This window comes from Anser anser (genome assembly GCF_964211835.1).
Source record: "Anser anser genome assembly, chromosome: 1".
NCBI lineage: Eukaryota > Metazoa > Chordata > Aves > Anseriformes > Anatidae > Anser > Anser anser.
Window position 1 is genome coordinate 170,137,400 of NC_139720.1, and position 14,738 is coordinate 170,152,137.

A 14,738-nucleotide genomic window follows, 5' to 3' on the forward strand; every position below is an offset into this window, starting at 1 on the left:
TTGCAAAAATTACACCAATTACAAAGTAATTCTGCCTTTACTATGACTGTTTGACAGTAAGCAGTAATTCATCAAAGAGAATCTTAGCAGGAGTAAAATTGCCATTTTTAAAAAGACTTGGAAGCCATTGGTACATTGTGCATAGCACTTTTTTTTTTTTTTTCTTTTTAAATGATGAGTCATAGAATCATAGAATGGCTTCGGTTGGAAGGGATCTTAAAGATCATCTAATTCCAAGCCCCTGCCATGGACAGGGACACCTTCCAATAGACCAGGTTGCTCAAAGCCCCATCCAACCTGTCCTTCGACACCTCCAGGGATGGAGGATCCACAGCTTCTCTGGGCAACCTGTTCCAGCGCCTCACCACCCTCTGAGTCAAGAATTTCCTCCTAGTTACATAAATCTTCCCTTTTTTATTTTTAAACCATTACTCCTTGTCCTATCATTAGTCCCTTTCCTGTAGGCCTCCATTTAGGTACTGGAAGGTGACTATAAGGTCTCCCCAGAGTCTTCTCTTCTCCAGGATGAACAATCCCAACTTTTTCCTATGAATGTCTTCACAGGACAGGTGCTCCAGCCCTTTGGTCATCTTTGTGGCACTCCTCTGGACTCATTCTAATACATCCATGTCCTTCTTGTGTTGGAGGCTTCAGAGCTGATTGAAATACCGTATGGGAGGTCTCACAGGAGCAGAGTAGAAGGGGATATTCACCTCCTTCGATCGTGTCCTTCTCCTCAGGGCTGGTGTCAAGCCATTCTCTGCCCTGTCTGTATTTGTGCTTAGTGTTGCCCTGGACCAGAATCAGGACCTTGCACTTGGCCTTGTTGAACTTCATGAAGTTCGCACAAGCCTAACTCTCAAGCCTGTCCAGGTCCCTCTGGATGGCATTCCTTCCCTCCAGCATGTTGACCTCGCCACACAGCTTGGTGTCATCAACAAATTTTCTAAGGATGTGCTCAATCCCATTGTCCATGTCACTGACAAAGATGTTAAACAGCACCGGTTCAAATACTAACCCCTGAGGAACACCACCCATTACTCCAACTGGACATTGAGCTGTTGCCACAATTCTTTGAGTGCAACTATCCAGCCAATTCCTTACCGACTGAGTGGTCCATACATCAAATCCATGTGTCTCCAATTTAGAGATGAGGATATCATGGGGGGCAATGTCAAATGCTTTGCACAATCCCAGGTAGATATTGCCGGTTGCTCTTCCCCTATTTATGCTCATCGTAGAAGGCCACCAGATTTGTCAGGCATGACCTGCCCTTAGTGAAGCCATGTTGGCTGTCACCAATCACCTCCTTATTTTCCATGTGCCTTAGCATAGTTTCCAGGAGGATCTGCTCCATGATCTTGCTGGTCACAGAGGTGAGACTGACTGGCATGTAGTTCTCTGGGTCTTCCTTTTATCCTTTTAAAAAATGGGTGTTGTGTTCCCCTCTTCCAGTCAGTGGTAAAGACCCTTCCTTCCCTTGTCAGAGAGTTCCATACTCATATCAAGCTGATTTGACAACTGTGTATCAGCATAGGTATTTAAATGAAGACATCAAAGATGTCTTACATAGTGGCATTTTTTGGTGTGTGAATATGTTAGAAACACACCATTTAAATCAGATCATTTTTGTCTATAATTTTTATCAGTTTTATGTGTATTCATGGTATGTTTATTTTTATTGTAAATTACAAAGGAAATTTCAAAGGAAAATGGAAGACACTAAATTTGGTTCTGTAAGGTGGAATAAGACAATATTATTTTGTCTACAAATGTTTTCCTTGTAGTTGTGAACATATAAGTGATGATTTTGTTTTTATTAAAGAAAATGGACAATCCCCAAACCAATCAAAGAAATTATCAAGCTTATAATTTTGATAATGACCTCAGCTCAGGACATTAAGTTGGGAATTAATGATCAGTTAAGGTTAATGACTCAATACTTTGAGTCATTAAACTCTAAGAAAATGCCCTATACTTTGATTGTTTTTGGTTTATTAAAGTTAGGTTGTAGAAGTAGCAAAAAGAAAGGTATTTCCAAACATAGGGGGAACTAATATGCACACAAAATACAAATATGTTGTCACCTGCCTCCTTCTGCAGCTCTGGCATAGCTAAAAATACTATTATGCTTAATGACAGTTTTGTTGCTATATAGGGACATAAGGAGCAAAACCTTCCATAGTTTCCTTTTTTTTTTTTTTTTAATTATTTTGAAATGAATGAAGAACTGCAAATGTTTGGGAAAACATAGGTTAATACTGCAGTGTTACAGCTGCATATCACCTTTTCCTGTGAAATCATTCCAAAAGGTCCCCCCCCCCCCAAATAAGCATTTATAGGATACTGCAATAGTACCTTCTTATGATCTATATGTAGGAATACAAGCCTTTGGATATGCATTATATGTAGCAGATACATACTTGCATCTAAGTGGGTAATAAATATTTTCATTGTAATCTGTATCTGATTTGTATGCTACTTACAGAGTCCAGGAGATGGAAAGTTGTGTGGGAGAGCATTTAACTGGTGGGGAGTGTTTAAACCTGAAGCCCTTTATTTTTTCCATACTGGACAGATGTAAGCTGCTATGTTGGCAGTTGCTTAACAACATCTTGCAAATAATTCTGAGTCCTTTTTGACATAAAGTAGTATATTTAAAGTAAGGTGACTTAGTGAGATTTTCACTTTAAATAGAATAAGGGTTAAATGATAACTTGACTTATCTTTTAAATGACAAAAAATAAAGAAATTGCAAGACCTTTTCACACATTAGATATGTATTGTCATTTATCATCTAGATATCAGGCTGGCAGTGCGAAGTAATAAAACATATCATCGAAAAATGTGCTATAGGTCTGAATCACTCTTTCATTCCACCTCCCAGCTAACTGTAGTATTAAATCAAACAAGCAGAACATTTCCTTAGGCAGCCATTGCCTTTTAATTTCCTGAAGAACCTTAAAATATCATTCATTACAAGTACTACACATATTTGGTTTTTAAAAGTCTCATAAATCAATAGCAGGCTGACTGTAATAATTATTACAAGTTAGTGCATAATTTTCGTGCTGAAGGCTGCATGCAGAACTTTAGCATATGCAAACGAGGCAATTCAAACTGTGTATAGATATTAATATGAAGAAGCAGGTAACGAGGTGCAGGCTATGAATTATGCATCAAGAGCGGCTGATCTTCAATGAGGAAAATGAATTCAGCATGTAATCTAATTAGTGATGGAAGTCTATTACATCTAACTGCAAAAGCAACCGTCCTTGAAACAAATTTATTTACAGTCCATGTTACCTCTTGAAACAACTTTGAAATGATGTGTAAGACAACAGCTTAATTGTAAAAATTTTTTGTTTGTTTGTTTCAGTTCTAGACCGGGAAGGCCTCCTAAGAGGACTCAAAGTGTCACCTCCCCAGAGAATTCTCATATCATGCCACATTCTGTCCCAGGCCTAATGTCTCCTGGAATCATTCCGCCAACAGGTAGGATTGCTAGGAACACCTTGACACAAGCAACCTTTTGACTACTTGGCTTATATCCACTTGCTGATAAATTAACACTCTAGGAAAACAGCACTCAAATATCACAAATGAGTTCTAACATGTAATGTTATTGTTATATAAATGTATCATATGTAATGGAAATTTTGGCAGCTCAGTACTTTAAAATACAAATGACAGCAAATGATAATCCTTTTAATTTTTCCCCTTTACTTTCTCTTTATAAACAAAAAACCTTTTAAAGCATTATTTTCCTTACCTATCATTAGACAATGATCTTCCTATTCATTTTTAATAGATCAGATATATATATATATTTTTACTGCTTTGCTAAATTAGATAATGCCATCATGAATATAGTTGCCTGAAGAACTGTGATAGTTAAAATAACTCTATCTTGCACACACATCTTCCTTAATTTTTCATCCTGAAGTTCTATTTTTCATGCAACTCCCGAGGCTTTATACTAATGTAAAGTTCAGCAACAATCTCTTTCTCAAATTACTACTTTCTTTTGAAAAGTTAATATATTATCTTCTATCAGTGACTTGCTCCTAGACACAGATAAATTAGCAAAGGCTGTGTTACATGTAGGAGGTGAATACAGTCATCTTAAGACAGAGGCACCTAACAGTCAAGCTGTTGACCTCAGTGCTTCATTCTGTCTTCATGTTACAGATGAGTTAAAATATCCCACTTGCTTCAGCAAAGCTCACCTGAGTTTCTACTTCTTCCCAGTTGTTCCCCACTTGTTTGCACAGCTCAGTCTCTAGCAATGATGTTCTCTTAAAGCAGAAAAAAGATAGTAACCTAGACAGATTAGAGAGAATTATTGCAAAGGCTTGGAGATTGGATAGATGGGTAGATGTCTGAGTATGTGCCCATGATCAGGTGTTTATTTAAGTATGAGCATGATCTTTGGCATGGTTTTGGTCATAGTTGATTAATGCTTTCCTAAACAATGCACAGCTCAGGAAATATTACATGCCAGAAATTGCTGTCAATTTGGATACAAGTTTCTTGTCTGGAGGATGGATGAAAAGAAGAGAGTTTCTCTCTCTATACATAAGCGGACCCATGCCTTCTGGCCTTAGGACAAGAGAAGTGCTTTACATAGTAATATTGACACATACCCAAAACAGTTGCATTAGGAGTTTACAGTTTTTTTGAAAGGCTAAAGATCAAGAGGACTAATAGAATGAAGAGATGTCAGACAACTAAGGCTGGTGAGAGTGAGGTATAAAGTAAGTAGAGTGAAGGAGGGATGGGACTGAAAGTATAGTTGAGCATGAGAGAGTGTCAGGCAAGTAGAACTCAGTGGCAGCCTGGGCAGTTGTGATTTGAGCCAAAAAAAAAGAAGGGGGGGGGTGGTTAAAAAATTATATAGATTAAGAAATGCACGATAAAATCTAATATAGGAAAGAGAGTTCATATAATCATAGAATCATTAAGGTTGGAAGAGACCTTCAAGATAATCTGGTCCAACCATCACCCTACTGCAAATGTCACCCACTAAACCATGTCCCTAAGTGCCAAGTACAATGTTTCTTTGAACACCCACAGGGACGGTGATGACACCACCTCCCTGGGCAACCCGTTCCAATGCCTGACTACTCTTTCTGAGGAGATGCGTCTCCTAATTTGCAACCTAAACCTCCACTGGCACAACTTGAGGCCATTCCCTCTAGTTCTATCACTAGTTACCTGCAAGAAGAGGTTGACCCCCAGCTCCCCACACCTTCCTTTCAGGTAGTTGCAGAGTGGAATGGAATAAGAAAAAAGGAGATAGGGTGTATGTGGGGAAAGAATATAATTTTTTTTACAGGGCACAAGCATTCATGTTTATGGGGAAGAGATCAAAAACTGCAGAAGCAAAAGGAAATTATTGGGGAAAGTAAGACATCAAAATATCAAAGAAAAAAATGCACAGGAGAGGTAGAAGGGAGATGATATAGAAGAACGAGGAGACAAATAAGGATGCCCAAAAGAAGGAGAGAGGGAAAAAATACAACAAAATACTTGTCAACAGAATCATTTAATCTGCTAGGAAAGAAACTTAAAACCAAGCAACTTAAAGCAACTTAAAGTATCCAATTGCTTAAAACTTAAGCAACTTAAAGTATCCAATTCCTCCTTTGTCATTATAGGCTGGTCATAACAAGTTAATGATAAATATACAGTACTAAAAACATAAATCCAATTTCTTAGAATGTCAACCCTAAAAAACAGATGTATATCCTTTTAAAATTAGGATTAAAAAAAAATAAATTCAAAATGGAAGACAATATGTATATATAATACTATCATTCATCAGAACCTTCTAGGATGATAATGCTTTGTGGGTCACTTGCAGAAGAGGAAAGGTTTAAATGATATAGGTGCAAAGATTTAACTGGTTTCATTTTACATGGCTTGCCACAACAGAAGGGGTGAGCAAGATTTTTCCCACTGGGGTGGTGGTGGTGGTGAGTCAGAGTTAGAAAAGAACTCTGGGGTATAGTGTTCCATAGAGTGTGGCTCAACAAGGGTAAGGAACATCACGCCAGCAGCACTACATGACAATTATTCCATCATTTTATAGACAGACAATTATAAAAATAGGCCAAAAATCTGGTCTTGTGAATTTAAATCTATGGGCAGTTGTGCAGTTGGTTCCATCTTCTTTATTCCTCCCCATCAGGTATTAATAACATTCCCCCTAAGCCTTCTTCAGGTTCAACAATCCTAGCTTTCTCAAATTCATGTCAGATGCTCCATTCCCTTAATCATCTTTGTAGACCTAAGATGTCTTCTTGTTTGAGAAGTTTAAGTTTGAATTTCCTGTTAAGATCCAGCTCAAGCAGGAAACCCAAACAAAACAAAGCACAAAGTACCAAGTTGTTATGTTTTCTTTTTCTTTACCTCTCTCTTTTTTTTTTTTTTGTAACAAATTCCCTTTTTTAAGCTTTCTGACTGATTTAATAATCTTAGTATAATAACTAAGTTTCCTTCCTTCCTGCCTACAAAAGAGTGTAAGTGATCACACAAACAATTATATACTATTTAATGCTCTTCAAATAACAGAGATCTGCAATTATTAGGTATATCTCATATCTAGGATATATTGTGCTTTGATTTAATGTATATTTTTTACAGGAACATTTTTCTTCTCTTCTCTTCTCTTCTCTTCTCTTCTCTTCTCTTCTCTTCTCTTCTCTTCTCTTCTCTTCTCTTCTCTTCTCTTCTCTTCTCTTCTCTTCTCTTCTCTTCTTTCTCTTCTCTTCTCTTCTCTTTTCTGCATAATACAGAAGTATACATTTAAATGTAGAAATCTGGGATTCTAAAGAATCTGGTTTTGTGTGCTTTGCTTAAGTATACAAATAATATTGGTACAAAACTGTACATTGAGATTTCTCATGCATGTTCATAATTATAAAATTTTGTAGGAGACCAAGTTAAGGATCCCTTGAAAATGTATTCTGTTAGTAATCTAATCTGAAAACACATGCAGAGAAGGTTACATTATCACTTAAGATGAATTTGCTTTAGAGGAGTACTTAGGGACTAAGCTGAGATTTAAGAACTATAATGAGAAGGAAAATCAAAAGGAAAAAGGAATAATCTTTTTAATTTTTTTAGAGAGCATAAATTGAAGAAGCAAGGATCACCTCTTGGGTGATATTCTGTCCATTTGAACACAAGACTCATAAATGTTACCCACAATTACTGATATAGCAACTGTTTTTGATTAGGGTTGATTTACAAAATGCTACCAACTGACAAAAGACACTTTTATGTTTATTAAAATAAATGGAGAACCTTTGAAGTTGTGGCAAAATGAGAAATATTTAATAATGGGAAATGAAGCATTTCTTGAATTGTCCAGAGTATTAAAATCTACTGAGCTTGTTACAAATGCAGTTAGAGATGTAGTCAGAAGAAAGAAAAGTCCAGAGTAAGTTCAGATACGTTTATCTGGATACTGCCTTGAAGCCCTTCCAAAACCACATGGCTCATCATAGTTAACTTTGATCCACGCACCTCTATGTGTTGCAGATCTTTTCCTGGCTATGTGCTTAGTAGGCTTCAGAAGTTCTTTAAAGTTGAAATGGTAGATAACTGTAATTAATCAGAAGAATAATGCTGTAATTCTTCAGTTTATTGTATGATATACATTGTGCTCTATTTTTTTTGTTTGTTTGTAGTTACTATTTGACATATAAAATGTAAATTATTTCCATATGAACTTGGAAACATTTTTTTTCTTATTTTTCTTATACATTTTCTTATTTTTAAAATTGAAGAATTTTTATCATTATTCATAAGGAAGTATTTTAGATTTTGAAACCGTTTTTTTAAAAACTGACTTGATTCTTCTGCAGCTTGGCCTACGGGCTCTATAATATATAGGTAATAAAAGAGTAACTACAGAACTCTTTCAGAAACTGCATCTTTCTCTCAGTGGTAAAACGTGAATATAAAGTTTAAGGAATCATTATTATAGGGCATGATAAGAATATTATTTTTCCCATACTTTTATAGCTTTTTCTTTGTTTAGTAATTTCAAAGTACCTTCCATATTTAATTTGTTACGTTGTTAAATTTACATTAAATGAATCTCACTAGTTAGTATTATTGTTGCTATTATCATCATCTTGAAGAGATTTGCTTTGTATGACAGGTACTTCTCTCCACCTGTTCCACACCTGATACCTTTTACAGTGTAAAGATATTAAGCCTCCTCTGAAATATTTCATTTATGCAATTTATAAATACTTTCCTGTATTAAATATTTTTGTTCTGTTCTGCCTTTTCTCTTAAATGATTATCTGAAAATGTAATTTCTAATCTCATCCTTACTTTCTCTCTTTGTGTTTTCTGAACCTTATAATAAAAGTATACTCTAACTTTCATCCTGTGCAAAACTCTCCGAGATGCAAAACATTTTTAAGTGGGGTTAAGATAAAGAGAGAGTTGCAAGCTTTTGTATATGTTACTTCATCATGGAGGACAAATGGTGTTCACAGATGCAGCTGTTGACAGTGTGACAATATTTCTTCTGAAGTAGAAGATGGAATTATTTGGTGTTTAAAGAAAGATTAATAACATAATTAAATAATTTCATTTTTTTTGTGGCTCACTGCTATTCGATGTTGTATTAGGCAGAACTGAAATAAAGGTTAAAATATAATCATTATTATACCCACATCATGTTAGATATTGCCAAGAAACAAAATGTGTAATTTGAATTATTTTTTCCTGGCATACTCACTCCTGTGAAGTCTTAAGAGTGCATTTAAATTAGATAAATGAGTTGAACTGATTTCTGAGAGTATTACAAGGAATAGAAGTAAAAAAAAAAATGGAGTCACATGCTTAGTAATTTTCAGGAGCTAACCTTTTTTCAGTTACTTATGTTGTGCACACAATTTGTGATCCTGCGTTGGTTAAAAAGATATGCATTAATAAAATTGACTGGCTATCTCATTTCTTTTAAAATGCATTCCATGTTAACACAGTGGTCTGATTATTAGTGGTTAATCATTTTTAATGTGAACATTGCTTTCACTTGGTATTATTTTATGATACACTGTTTAACTGTTAGGGACAACCTAACATATTGCAAAAAACATCCCTCCCAAGTTCTGCTTTTGGAATGATAAACTAATCTAATTCAATAAACTGAAATAGATTACACAAATATTTTTGCACTTCATTAAGGAAGTAGTCACTATAATTAATGTGAAAGCTTCTATTGTGTTCACTAGTTGATGTATCAGTGGGAAGATATATTGACTAAACTCTGTAAATGTATTATTTAATAGTTTAAAAAAATCTTAATTAAGGTTTAATTCAGGCTACCTGTCGTCTTCTGAAAACACTGTCATAATTTTGCCGTATTATCATCCTATTAAATGGCTAGCTATCTTGTTCTGCTTTATCACAAGATGGTTTTGTTAATAAGCTGAAAAACAGTTCTGGAAGCTCACTGGTTTACTTCCAGTGGGTCCCATACATTCACTAGGTAATAATAAAGTTGTTTTCCATTTAGCCACAGATTTTGTAATATCAACAAATTAAATAATATTTGTTTCAGCATCTATTACAGTAAGGTACAAGGTAGCAGGAATCTCAGTGTTTAGCTGTATCTCAGGTACATGCAAATTCATTCTTTTCTGACTTTTGATATTTTACTGCTCAGCTTTCGTTTTAAATGTAGTATCGGGATTAACTGAAATTTACTATAGTTTTTGAGCAGAAAATACTGGCATATAAGAATGTACTTCAGGGTCCCAGTATTCAAAGGATTGTCTTCCTGTGAACAGTCACTGATTTCAGAAGCTCTTAAAAAAATAGGATGTGACTTTACGGTTTATTATAGGCAAATGTACGGAAGATCTCCAAGCAGGCAGATTATAAACAGTCTCTGAACCTAAAGCCATTTAACGACATATGCTTATGGCATAACTATTTCGCATTTAGCCATTTCTGAACCTGAGAAGGCTTTCATTATGAACCATAACTGTATTGTCATGAAATCTTTTTAAAAACAAGAATTACTTGCAGAAATATAAACTTTTTCATTACAAAGTTTTAGTCAATAAGAATTTGTACACTTTGCAGTATTTTCTAAGTCAGAGTCAAACCTCATGCAGGTTCATCTACTGCCTGTTGAGAGAAGTTCATGGACTTAACTGTTTCCAGAAATTCTCCCATTTTTTTTTTAATTATTTATTATTATTATTTTAATTAATTTATTTATTATTTAAAATGAGCAAGTAAGTTCACTTCAAAAGAGCCTCTGAGATTAAAAATTTAGGCAGTGTGGGTAGCCAAGCACCTTGATTCACTCAAGATATCTGAGGATGAACTGAGGAGTGAAGATATTTTACAGCGTAGTTCTAAGCTAGTGAATCTTCTCATCTACTTGTTTTTTATGAATACTCATTTTGTACTAAGTTGTGATGTTCACAGGTTTATTACCTTTTTAGTGGAAAAAATGAAGAGAGAAATTTTTGTTTCTTCCTGGATCACAGATTAATTTTGCATTCTGAAGGCTAAGGGTGTAAAGTTACTGGTTTGTGAATTCTCCCTTATGAATGATATTTCTGTGCCAATTATGTAGGACCACAGTTGATCATATTCAGTGAAGATGAACTATATGAAGATGAACTATTAGTAAAACAAGCCTCTAATGATGTGTGGTAGTTTTAAGATGTTTACAGTTTTGCTAAGTCAGTTTAATATGATCAGCAAAAAATAATGTCTCTGACCGTAGACGTGACCCTCATCCAAATTCCAGTTTCTTGTTTCAAATCACAAAATTATATTAAACATCTTGTGAAAAACCAAACCAAACCAACAAACAAACAAACAAACAAACAAAAAAACAAAAACCAAAAAACAAAAACAATCAAACAAAAAAAACAAACCACCAAAATAACAACAAAAACCCAACAAGAACAACAAGACCCATCTTTTCAAAGAAGGTATTTTACCATCAGTGTTTCCTATAAAACAAATATACACACCAAAACAAACTAAAACACTAAACTCTTGATTCAGAAGAAAGCGATTAAAATTTCATTCTTAAAGGCAGGCATATCATAGAGTCATCAGCGACTAAATTTGTACCTGATAATGGAAGTGTTTATTATTGATTATTATAACTTTCCTAATTCCAAGTTACTATAATTTGTAATTAAACTGAAATAGTTATCAAAGAGATATAGGTTGCAGAGTACATTGATTGTTTCACAAAATGAAATTATTCAAAATGGAAGCTTATCAACATTGGGAAATTCTGAGATCATCTTGTAGCTCAGTTTTCAGGTGGAGTCTTTCAGTAGAAAAACAGCAAGATAATCATGCACCTATGTTGGCAGTTTTTCTTATGATTAACTTGATATATTTTTTTTTTCAGCCAAACTCTTCGTATTTAATGAGAATGTTTAGCCAAAATAATTTGATACCCAGTCATTTCAGAAAATAACCTTTTACAGAGCAAATATTGCATTGCCATTTTATCAAAAACAGAGTATTTAAACACTACTGGTAGAAATCAACCTGACATTATTTGGAATAATATCTCAGTCTTATAAACGTGATGGTTTCTATCTGAATTATATTGACTGCTGTAGCAATATAATAAGATGGTACTTGTTAAAGTAAGTGTAGCAAGATCTGGTACAAAGCCTAGCTTCATCACATTGCTAACTATAGTTCTGTGTCATCACAACAATATGAAGTTCTTGAAGGCCGTCAACATGACTATCCCCTTTCCTGTAGAATTAGACTATTTATGTCCTTGCATGACATGATCAATGAAGGGTGAATTATTTTTTTTTCTCTTCATTTATATATGATCTGCTAACAGTGCTACATACTGCATTCAATAAAAGTTGACTTCAAATTTATATATTCCAAAGTTATGGTCCACAATTTCATTATAGTGTATTTGGAGATTCTCTAAAGTACAGGAAGGAACTCTAGCTTAATGTATTTACCTCATTTTTTCAGGATGTCAAATTACATTTTTTAAATATGATTGCTTCTGGGATAAGAGCAATATGTGCTGTCCAGTTTTCCAAATCTCATATAAGGACTCAAATATAAAGGCAATATTCTGAAAAGATGTCAGGTAGCAGAGTATTTTTGTTATATGATATAGAAAGTAAGTAAACTTAATTTACTCAAGTAAGTGATACCTGTATCTTTCTTCAAGAAAAGTATGCAAGCAAGCATCATTATATGTGGGCAGCTTTAGCTAACTAAAAAAAAAAAAAAAAAAAAAAAAATTAGCTAAGAAATGTATTAATTCATTTTATTAATATTTGTTTTAAGTCATCTATGTTTGCTAACAACTTGGAAAAGTCAAGCATCTCATGATCACGTCATATCCAACCTTTCAGGCAGAAAGCTTATTGAACACAAAATGAACTTAGTCATTTATTTACTTATTTTTAAGGAAAACCAGTCATAGTGAGTTGTTCTTAATACTTAAAGATCTTGTAACACTGCCTGCATGAATTTTGTGAGATATGATAACATACTATTATGAGAATCATAATGAATCCACTATCAGTTGTTCACAGTGAACTGTACTACTGTTGTTACTAATGTCGCCCAATGCCATATGTTAAAGATATCATAAAGTAGTCTTAACTGGGACAAGGTGCTTCAAAAGGAAGGTTATTCTGGTTCAAGTCCTGGGCTCAGGATTCCAAGGCAAGATTGTTGCACGAACTTGATTCCAGATTGTATTCAAGCTGATTAACATTTTTCTTCTTGGTTCGAAATCAGAGAATATTTATGTTAGAACAGTATTGTGATATAAAATGAACCATGTGGTAAGATGTGTTAATGAAGTGTATTGCAACTATAAAACAATCTGTCAATTACTGCTCGTGGAACTGTCTCCAGAGCTTGTGGTTTATGAAAAGCCAAGCTGTTGATTTGTTTCTATGCATTCAAAATGCAAAGTTTGAAAACCGAATTTTACTTTATCCACGTGGAAAGATTCACAGATTCACAGATTTCTCTAGGTTGGAAGAGACCTCAAGATCATCGAGTCCAACCTCCGACCTAACACTAAGTACTCCACTAAACCATATCCCTAAGCTCTACATCTAAACGTCTTTTAAAGACCTCCAGGGATGGTGACTCCACCACCTCCCTGGGCAGCCCGTTCCAATGCTTAATAACCCTTTCGGTAAAGAAGTACTTCCTAACATCCAACCTAAAACTCCCCTGTCGCAACTTTAGCCCATTCCCCCTCGTCCTGTCACCAGGCACGTGGGAGAATAGACCAACCCCCACCTCTCTACAGCCTCCTTTCAGGTAACTGTAGAGAGCGATGAGGTCTCCCCTGAGCCTCCTCTTCTCCAGGCTGAACAAGCCCAGCTCCCTCAGCCGCTCCTCGTAAGACTTGTTCTCCAGACCCCTCACCAGCTTGGTCGCCCTTCTCTGGACTCGCTCGAGCACGTCCATGTCCTTCCTGTAGCGAGGGGCCCAAAACTGAACACAGTACTCGAGGTGCGGCCTCACCAGAGCCGAGTACAGGGGCACAATCACTTCCCTCGACCTGCTGGCCACACTGCTTCTTATACAGGCCAGGATGCCGTTGGCCTTCTTGGCCACCTGAGCACACTGCTGGCTCATATTCAGCCGACTATCCACCAATACTCCCAGGTCCTTCTCGGCCAGGCAGCTTTCCAGCCACTCATCTCCCAGCCTGTAGCTCTGCTTGGGGTTGTTGCAGCCCAGGTGCAGGACCCGGCACTTGGCCTTGTTGAACTTCATGCAGTTGACCCCAGCCCATCGCTCCAGCCTATCCAGATCCTCCTGCAGAGCCTTCCTGCCCTCGAGCAGATCGACACACGCACTTAGCTTGGTGTCATCTGCAAACTTACTGAGGGTGCACTGGACGCCCTCATCCAGATCATCAATAAAGATATTAAAGAGGACCGGCCCCAGTACCGAGCCCTGGGGGAGATTTATTTTATTCCTTCAAGTTGCAGAAATAGTTAGCTCTGTTACCATGTCAGTTACTTGCTGTGTGCCTGAGGCGACTTCTGAAAAGGAAAAAAGAGATGGATGGAAAGGGATAGGAAGAGGGCAGAAAAGTGTGTGTGTGTGTGTGGCAGAGGGAGAAAGAGAGCACAAAAGGGGGAGTGAAGAAAGAGGGCTCTTCTTTGTGAGTTGTATAACCAACTTATTTAATGTAATACAACTTCCTTCCTTTGCTATTAATTCATGTGTATTGAAAGGTTACAAAGCTATGTTGTTCCTGTATTTGTATCGTTGCTTTCATGGGTTCTCCTCTCTCAACAGTGCATATAAAGGATTTATTTTTTCTTTCTGAAATGTTTTTAGTTACGAATGTTTTACAAGGAACTCTTAAATCATCTCTTTTCAAACCAGCCTTAATTGCAGTGAGGTACTGTATTCAATATGGTAGCAAAGAATAAACTGTTGCTGCTGATGGTATAAGAAATATTACTGTGGACATTTACAAAAAGAATCTAAGATTAAGGAGACTGTTAATGTTATTACTACATTGTTTTGATGAGGTCATTAGTAATGTATTAGTTTCTGAGTATGAAAACAGTAACCTGCTAGGAATAAGTAAGTTAGGGAAAGGAAAACTGCACCTAGTCAAGACAAAATTAATAAGGTCAGTGAGTCATTTTAACTCATCAAAATCCATAGCAACAGCAAATTGCTAATGTCCTGACAAGTTTTAC

General features: G+C 35.8%; 1 protein-coding gene across 12 annotated transcripts in view; it reads left to right on the forward strand.

Annotated features, from left to right (window-relative positions):
- The window catches only part of DACH1 (dachshund family transcription factor 1), a 384,976-nt gene that overhangs the window by 156,384 nt on the left and 213,854 nt on the right, over positions 1-14,738 (forward strand). For all 12 annotated transcript variants that reach the window (XM_083842839.1, XM_083842837.1, XM_083842836.1 and 9 more), the window contains exon 2: positions 3,380-3,495. In XM_083842839.1, coding sequence (XP_083698965.1) covers positions 3,380-3,495 — 116 coding nt within the window. The remainder of the gene's footprint in view (positions 1-3,379; positions 3,496-14,738) is intronic.